Source organism: Ziziphus jujuba, chromosome 6 (genome assembly GCF_031755915.1).
Source record: "Ziziphus jujuba cultivar Dongzao chromosome 6, ASM3175591v1".
NCBI classification, from domain to species: Eukaryota; Viridiplantae; Streptophyta; class Magnoliopsida; order Rosales; family Rhamnaceae; genus Ziziphus; species Ziziphus jujuba.
Window position 1 is genome coordinate 9,038,364 of NC_083384.1, and position 9,234 is coordinate 9,047,597.

The 9,234-nt window shown below is 34.1% G+C and overlaps 1 protein-coding gene across 2 annotated transcripts; it reads right to left on the bottom strand.

Annotated features, from left to right (window-relative positions):
• Positions 1-720: 720 nt before the first annotated feature.
• On the bottom strand, positions 721-3,634 carry LOC107406269 (uncharacterized). 2 transcript variants are annotated; one of them, XM_060818155.1, is made up of 4 exons: positions 3,551-3,634; positions 1,670-3,405; positions 1,360-1,557; positions 721-988 (listed from the first exon to the last, which is right to left on the bottom strand). In XM_060818155.1, exons 2-4 carry the CDS (start codon positions 3,374-3,376, stop codon positions 863-865), a joined length of 2,031 nt encoding a protein of 676 aa, XP_060674138.1. In that variant the 5' UTR covers positions 3,377-3,405; positions 3,551-3,634; the 3' UTR covers positions 721-862. The 2 variants fall into 2 exon arrangements, with proteins under 2 accessions (XP_060674138.1, XP_060674139.1); XM_060818156.1 differs by lacking the exon at positions 3,551-3,634 and having other exon boundaries at positions 1,670-3,212; positions 3,335-3,481.
• Positions 3,635-9,234: the final 5,600 nt, after the last annotated feature.

Here is a 9,234-nt window from a genome sequence, read left to right on the forward strand (position 1 = left end):
AAAAGATGAAAGATGTCAAGGTTTTGATTGATCTAGCAGAACTGTCTGAGTTTTCCCATACTATTCCAATATCCGGCTTTAGCTCTCTGACCCTGTTTTCCATGGAAAAGTTTCTTTTCCTGTTAATCCTAGTGGAGGAATCTTTCGTAACACTTCAGGATAAATCAACTCTCCACCATATTTTTCGCAGAGAAAGACAAAAACAAGGGGAAAAAAAAAAAAAAAATGAAAGAACCCATACGAATAAGTAATGCATATATGCCTCAAAAATAGTCCAGCAACGCAGTGTTTGAGCTAATTGTTCAATTAAGTACCTCAAACTTATATGATAGTTCTCTGTTTGAGAACAGAACATGTGGAGCACAATATCTGGTTTAGCTTTGGAGATGATAACTACACAAGGTGTAATATTAACTAATATTACATATATCCCTCCATATGCGAATAAAACAAGATTTGGAGCTTCAATGTCAACTTTAGACAATTCTACACAAGATGCCAACTTCAAACCTTTTAGATATGAATGAATGAAACCAGATTTTGGAGCTTAAATCTCAACTTTAAGACAATGCTCTACTAGAACCAACTTCTAGCTTCCTAATCACTCGAAACAAAGCTTGACATTCGCATATACAATGCATTCATATAAACACCAAAGCCTCAAAGAGAAAGAAAAGTGCAACAAGAAAAAGTTGAGGAAAAAAAAAAAAAAAAAAAAAAGGAATGAATCACACATTATCAGTATTTTTATAAATATCCACCGTTAATAATCCAAAATGCATTAACTGTTTAAATTTTTAAAATAAATAAAATAAAATCTAACTCATGTATTCAACATTCAAAGTATAAATAGGCTCTTATTTTATTTGACAATGTTGGTAAAATAATTCTGCAAAATAGTCCTTTCAGTGTCTTCAAAGTTCTCCATTGTAACTTCTTTCAGATCACGTCTCCAGCTCTCCACGTCCTCCTCATCCTTATAATGAAACTGCAAAATCCCCAAAAACAAAACAAAAAAGGCAAAAAAAAAAAAAAAAAAAAAAAGGGGACTGTAAGAAAATGAACCATTTCTCTAATATACCAAATTCAAGAAAATCTTACTTAATAATTTATGTGGATTTGTTATATATTGAAATAGAAAATTAGGTTTCACACTCTACTCATTTTTAGTTTCTTTCTTTCTTTTGTTTTTCTTTTCTTGACAAATTTATACTCCAAGTATACTCCAAGCTTTAAAGAGTATTTAAATTTGTCGACATACTTGTTTATTTAATTGTATTTAGTTGGTCAGAACATGGCAATTGATACAAAAGGATCCATAATGATAAGACACTAAACTTAAAAGAAAAAAAGGCATACCTTCAAGGATTTTACTTCTGATTTCATAATGAAGGAGATAATATTTGGATGGGGAGAAAGCCAAAGCAGACTTCCAACCAATTGCTCAAGAAATTTGCAATGCAAGCATTCCAATTTAACCTTTAGGTGCTTCAAGTTATATACAGGAGGAACCAGAATATTTCTCAACTCTTCGGAATAAATCAACTCATCACCATTCTTTTCCAGAGACACAAATAAATAAATAAATAAATAAATAGATAAATAAATGTAAGTGAGAAATATTAGAGTACAAATTAAAGAATCCACACAAATAACCAAGCATACATACCTCCAAAAAAGTCGAGCAATGCAGTGTTAATGTTTGGCAATGTTGAGCAAATTGTTCAATTAAATTCCTCAAATTTATAAGATACTTCTCTGTTCCAGAGAAGAAGGATAGATGGATCATAACATCTAGCTTAGCTTTGGAAGTGATAATTGCTGGACGTTTATCATAACTAACATCACAACTCCCACTATATGTGAATGAAACCAGATTTGGAGCTTCAATCTCAACTTCAGACATGTCTACACAAGAATCCAACTTCAAACTTTTTAGATACTCTAGACGAAGCTTGATTTGCTTCATTCTTGTGCATCTAACTAACTCCAAAGTCTCAAGAAAAGGGAATTCTGAGAAGTTGTTTCTGATCCATTTATATGGTACATCGTCGCCTCGAAATACAAGATGTTTGAGAATTGTGGAACTGATACTTATATCAATATCAGGATGATGTCCAGCGCAAAAGGACCTGTAAGCGAAGGAAACCAGATTTGGTGCTTCAATCTCAATTTCAGACAAAGCTTCGCAAGATTCACGCTTCAAACTTCTCCGATGGTACTCTAAAAGAAGCTCGAGTTTATTGAACGTAATGCAATACCTATCTAATTCCAAAGTCTCAAGATTAAGAAATTGAGAAAATTTATGCTTGATCCATATTTCTGGTACATATCTGCCACGAAATTTTAGATGTTTGAGATTTGTACAGCTGCTGCTTGTTATGTCAATTTCAGGGGTTTTAGCAGATTCAAATGAGGGCACAATTGTGAAGGAAACCATACTTGGAGCATTAATCTCAACTCTATCAAAATCTACCCGATTCAACTCCAATGTTTTTAGATATTCAAGATGAATCTGGAGGATGTTGTTGAATGCAAAACTGCCTTCTAACTTTAAAGTCACCAGATATCGAAATTCGGACAAGTTGCTTTGGATCAGACTGTCCTTCAGGCTGCTGTTTAACTTCAAATGTTTGAGATTCGGACTAGTAGAGCTGCTGATATTGAAATCGAAAGGCTTAAAACAAGAATGTACCCCCGTTTCGCATGAAAAATATTCAAGTAAAGAAGCTGGTTCGATGTCAATTTTCTTGAGAGCGGAGCAACTTTCAATCTTTACAGCTTTGAGTTGAGCATTAGAATCCAAAGTAACAGTTTCTAAGGAGTTGCAATCAATGAGATTGAAAATCTCCATACAAGGACAGCTTCTCAAGATCAAATTCTGAGACAAGAAACCAATATTTTTCAGGGTCAAAATCTTGATTGATTTAGACCAAAAGATGGAAGATGGCAGATTGTATTTCCTTTCATATGTTATTCCAAAATCCAGCTCTAGCTCTCTGACATTGTTTTCGATTGCAAAGTTTATCATCCTCATGATCCGACTGTCAAGCTTATAATTATCATACCAACGATCACAAAAACTATGAAGAAAACGAAGATCACCCTTGAACCTCAGTTTTTCTAGATTAACTCTCGGCCGGCTGCTTTCAAGAAAATTTGCTACGAAATCTAAGAAGGAATCTGTCTCTGTGTCACTAAAACTCTGTTTTCTAAAGAATGAATATTGATCGAAGTCAATTATTGGGATTAGGAATGTGCACCATGAAGAGTGGAAGGTCTTTGACAAGATGCTCGTACGGATTGCATCTTTACTTGTAAGATAAGACATTACCTGGTGGATTATGGATTCGGGCAAGTTTGAGTAGTCAACCATGGCAGAGTTTCTCTCTTCCTCTATGAGATCTGAACAAAATAGGAAAAAGAAACAGAGGCGACGGAGAGATCAGCTTTAGTTTTGTAGAAAAATAAATTGTATGAAGCTTTAGTTCTCTAGGTTTAAAATATATAATTATAAAAATTAAACAATTAAAAAAAAAAAAAAACTCACACACACACACAGATTTCTTTCTCCTGTTCCTATAGAGATAATGGAATTAGCAACGGCCTAGGAGTTAACGAGCCTTTTAATCCCATATAACGGCCTAGGAGTTAACGAGCCTTTTAATCTCATATTTAATCCCATATAACGGCCTAGAGTTAACGAGCCTTTAATCCCATATAACGTTAAAAATTCACACCGCTCATGATCTTATCTTTGCTGCGGTTAATATTTTGTTAATTTTCTAATTCAATCTCTTTAAAATCAAATAAGACAAAAAAACAATAATAAACACACAATTATAGTAGCAGTAGAATATTTATGTTATGGTCACTTTTACATACTAACGTGGCAAATATTTTGTCAACATATTAACGGTTGAAAATTAATATAAAATAAATTATAAATGATAGTTACCAAAATTTCTCAAACAAAAAAGACAGTTACCTAAAAGTTCATGAGATTTATATTCCAAACAAGGTGATAAGGTTTAATTAATTTATTTTTTATACGCTTTTATTCATATATATTTAGGTTATTTAGATATATTAACCAATATTATAACAATATTATATGATATTTGGTAAACATTTCTTCTTAGTGTTGCCGTTTAATTATATATAGATATATAGATAAGTGATTTCTTTTTCTCTTCTTTTTGAACTTTAGATTGCTAACCACACAATTTAACTCCATGGCTTTAGATGGCTATTTATGTGGGATCGAGGTTGTAAGAACTTTCAGGATAAATTTTTGCTTAATAAATATTGAAGCGAAAAATTAACCTTAATTAATTTATGATGTATCAATTATTATTCTTTTTTAAAAGTATTTTTTGTAAAGATTGTTTTTGACAGATATTTTTCTTTATAAGTGTGTTATTATATGTTTGCTCTGTCCAAAAGGCCCTCCACAAGTACACTCACCTTGACAGTTTCTCATTTATGCATCATTCTTCTCATTGTAAGATCATATAAAAAATTCACCGACCATATCTGCATTTTTATGAGCGAAATTTTAACCCAAAAAAGAAAACAAAAGAAGTTTTATATATTACAGATTTGGAAAATTAAAGATATTAAATCACAACCAACACTATTTTTACTTGTGTGAGGTGGATTCAAATTGGATTATATACTTTGACAGCCCCTTCATATCTGGGCTAGAATGCTGGCGTACCCTTCTGGGTTATACACTTTTTAAACAAAGAAAAAAAAAATACGTTGTAACAAAATTAGTATTGAAATCCTTTTAACGTCATAAGAATAAGATCACACGCATTGGACACATTTCCAGGGACATAGAAAAGTGGCATTTCAAAAATATGATATACATCTCCTCGGCAATTAATATCAAATCTTCACCATTCTTTTTCCTAGAGGCCAAATAAAAAATAACAAAGAAAAAAGAAAGAAGCAAGAGAAAACTTGAACAAGAAAAGAAAAAAAAAAAAAAAGATGCATTCATACAAAATATAAATTAATGAATACTTGGATGATAATTTGTAACACTCTGTCCCGAAATAAACCGGAAATTTCTCAAATTTGATCGAGGTTGACCGAGTTTGACAGTTGACAGTTGGTATCAAAGCTTTAGGTTCTAGTATTCCTAAGGGAATGTGCATTGTTGTGCGTCCCATCCGCGTCTAATCTCTCGTTTTACCCATCTTGAAGCACTATTTCCTTTTATCTCGAAGCAAATCCATTGCCCGAGTTTAAATAACTCTAATCTTCGAGGGTGTCAATTAGAATCACCTATCCTAACGGGGAATTTCTATGGCCTAGTCAATGGTCGAGGATTGCCTTTTCTTTATCGAAGGTCAAGTATTGGGGGCAGATCCAATTCTGTGAATCTTTTTAGGATCTGAAGTGGTCCTACATATGAATTGAGTAGTTATGAATCTTATGTTCATGGACCACTACCATAAAGGAGTAAAATTAGAGTGTTTCAGCTTACCTGAAGTGGTGCTTCGTGGAGGAGTTAGGAGGCCTTTACCGTGGTTAATTTCTATCCTCGTCTCCAATGAGCTATCGAAGGATGGTTGTCAAGGGTATTTGACCCGTGTGGTTGATGCCCGAGTAGATGGTGAGCGTTTGAAGTGCTCATAGTGGGAAGCAATTTGAAAGCATTTTCCCAACAAGTTACATGGATTACGACCGTAAAAAGGAGATCAAATCACCATTAAATTGGCTTTGGACATCGATCTATTTCAGTACCACCATACCGTGCGAGTCCATTAAAGTTAAAGGACTGAAAGGCTCAGCTGCAAGATTTGGTGAATAAAGGTTTCACTAGATCAAGCTTATCATCGTGAATGGCATCTGTTTCGTTCATGGAGAAGAAGGATGGTTGCCTAAGGGTGTGTATCGATTACCAACAACTTAACAAGGTCATCACCCATAATCGATACTTGTTGCCAAGTATGAATGTGTGTCGATCAACCTCAAGGTGTCAAGATATTTTTCTGATCGATTATAAAAAATTAAATGCTTTTCAAAGTGATATTTGAAATTAAAGTTATTTTATTCATGTTTTTATTATTTATTTAAATTGATGTTTTAGCATGAATATCATTTACATTGATTTTATTATTTATTCAAAATTGTGATTTAGAATGTAACATCCCACATCGATTGGAAAAGGGAACGAAGCACACCTTATAAGGTGGTGTGGATACATTTCCCTTGAGACGCGTTTTGTGGACCCATAGTGTAACGAGGTCGCAGAGCAAAACCGTGCGGGTTGGGCCCAAAGCGGACAATATCTTATACGGGTGGTCTGGGCTGTTACAGTGGTATCAGAAGCGGACAATATCTTATGCGGGTGGTCTGGGCTGTTACAGTGGTATCAGAGCCAGATCCGGATCGGTGTGCCAGCGAGGATGCTGGGTCCCAAGAGGGGAGGATTGTAACATCCCACATCGGTTGGAAAGGGGAACGAAGCATGCCTTATAAGGTGGTGTGGATACCTTTCCCTTGAGACACGTTTTGTGGACCCACAGTGTAACGAGGTCGCAGAGCAAAATCATGCGGGCTGGGACCAAAGTGGACAATATCTCATGCGGGTGGTCTGGGCTGTTACATAGAATGTATTTTGACATGTTTTTATAATTTACCTTAATTATGAGAGTTTACATAAAATGTGTTTTTATCATTTATTCAATTAAAGTTTTAAAGTGCATTTTACTATGACCTTATTATTTAAATTGATTGGATGATTTAAAATGATTCATTATTAATTAATCGATTCATTTTCCTTATTTTAAAATGATTATTAAAATGCATTTATTCATGTTTTTATTTTTGTTTCAATGTGGAATTTTAACAACTAAGTTAAGGTATTTTAAATTGATTAAAATAATTCTCTTATTATTTATTATTTCATTGATTTAATTAGTAAATTTTATAAATTATATTTTGATTGTTGAGGAAATTTGAAAATTAAATTTGGGTTGATGAATTGTATATATTTTATGTTGGTGGGATATTTGAAAAATATATTTATTATTTGTTTTATGTTAAGGTTTTTCCAAGATCGATTTAAGGTTTAGGTATCGTTAATTGAGAATCCAAAATAGGATATCGTTGAGTTAAAAAAAAAAAAAAAGAGATCATAAAGGAAGCACGTGATTCGATATATGCAATACACTCCAAAGGTGTGAAAATGTATCGAACGCTCACTAAGTATTATTGGTGGATTGGCACGATAAAGGAAGTTGCCGAATTGGAATCAAGGTACGTAAGTTGCCAACAAGTGGAAACGGGAAGTAGAAATGTTAGCGCACTTTTTACTGGTACAAGAGTGGTTCTCATTGAGACAAGTCGGTCGAGCTGTTCGTGAAGCATATCATGAGACTACACAGAGTATCAATCACCATCACGACTATTTATGATTTGAGTTTTACTTCAAGACTATGACGAAGGTTAACAGATACACTTGGAGCGAGACTTAACTACTGCATCGCCTTCCATCACAGGCCAATGGACAAGCGAAGTGCAGAATTTATACTTTGGAAGTTATGTTGACACCATGCATTATGTAATGTCGAATGAAGGGGGAATAAGCAATTGTCGTTGATAAGGTCCGTTGTAATATTAGCTACCAAGCGAGCATCGAGATGTCTTTGTATGAGAATCTATATGGAAGGCAGTGTCGAACCCCACTATATTGGAGTGAAGTAGGTGAGGAGAAGCACCATGCGACGACCAACCTGAATTGGATGCGAACACCTACGGATGACTATGAATAAGGAAAAGGCCATCCAAGAGAGTTGAAAGCTGCTCCAGATCGACCAATTAGTTAAGCCGACGTGCATGGAAAGAGGCCCTGAACTTGAAGTCTGAGATTGAGTTCTTGAAATTTTCTCCGTAGAAGAGGGTTGTACGCTTTGGCTAACAAAGAAAGTTAAGTGCTCGTTACCTTAGTTTCTACGAGGTTATTGGAAGAATTGGTTTTATGGGAAGTCCAACCCTTAGGGGAGGTTCTGCCGGATTTTCTTTGGAGGGTCCAGTAGAGTTTGCCTGGGATCAGAACTTGTCTAGGGTTCTGGTAAGGAATTTTGGACGGGTCCTGACATAATTAGTCCTGCAAAATTCAGTGTTAATTTTGGACAATGCTGAGCTAAGCATTCTATAAAACTTCTCCTTCAAGGATTTTACTTGTGATTCCACAATGAAGGAGAAAGTATTTGAATGAGAAGCAAGCCATAGTAAACTATCAACCAATCCCACAAGAAATTTGCAACCATTTCAATTCCACCTTGAGATTCTTCAAGTTATATAGTGGAGGAATATTTTTTAACATTTCATGATAAATCAACTCTCCAGCATATTTTTTCCAGAGAGAGACAAAAACAAGGAAAAGAAAAAAAAAAGAAAAAATGTAAAAGAGATATATCTGAGTAATGAACAAATTGAAGAATCCATACAAATAAGTAATGCATATATACCTAAAAAATAGTGCAGCAAGGTAGTGTTTGAGCGAATTATTCAATTAAATTCCTCAAACTTATATAATAGTTCTCTGTTTGAGAACAGAACATATGAGCACAACATCTAGTTTAGCTTTCGAGGTGACAATTACTCAAGGTGTAATACAACTAATATTAAAAATATTCCTTCTACATGTGAATAAAACAAGATTTGGAGCTTCAATCTCAACTTTAGACAATTCTAAACAAGATTCCAACTTCAATCCTTTTAGATATTCAAGTCGTAGCTCGATTTCCTTCATTCTGCTGCGGTTAAGTAACTCCAAAGTCTCAAGAAAAGGAAATCCAGAGAAGTTGTTTCTATTCCATTTATATGGTACATCGCCACTTTGAAATATATACAATATGTTTGAGATTTGCAGAGTTGATACTCATATCAATTTCAAGGAGTCCATCACAAAAGGATCTGTAAGAGAACGAAACCAGATTTGGAGCTTGAATCTCAAATTTAGACAGAGCTCCAAGAGATTCAAACTTCATACCTTTTTAAGGTCGATTTTATTCAATTTAATGAAATAACTATCTAACTCCAAAGTCCCAATATTAAGAAACTGAGAAAAATTATGCTTGATCCGTATTTCTGTTATATGTGCCACAAAATTTGAACTGTTAGAGATTTGTACAGCTGCTGCTTGTTATGTCAATTACAGGAGTTTTAGCAGATAAAATTGAGTACTTTAATCGCCAAAGAAAATTAGTGCTT

What these genes read in the sequence shown, in the direction of transcription:
- LOC107406269 (XM_060818155.1), bottom strand. Translation starts at nt 3,376, where the DNA reads ATGGTTGACTACTCAAACTTGCCCGAATCCATAATCCACCAGGTAATG. An exon ending in ATTGCTCGACTTTTTTGGAG is followed by an intron (nt 1,558 to 1,669) that starts GTATGTATGCTT and finishes TCTCTGGAAAAG; the next exon opens with AATGGTGATGAGTTGATTTA. An exon ending in CAGAAGTAAAATCCTTGAAG is followed by an intron (nt 989 to 1,359) that starts GTATGCCTTTTT and finishes GGGATTTTGCAG; the next exon opens with TTTCATTATAAGGATGAGGA.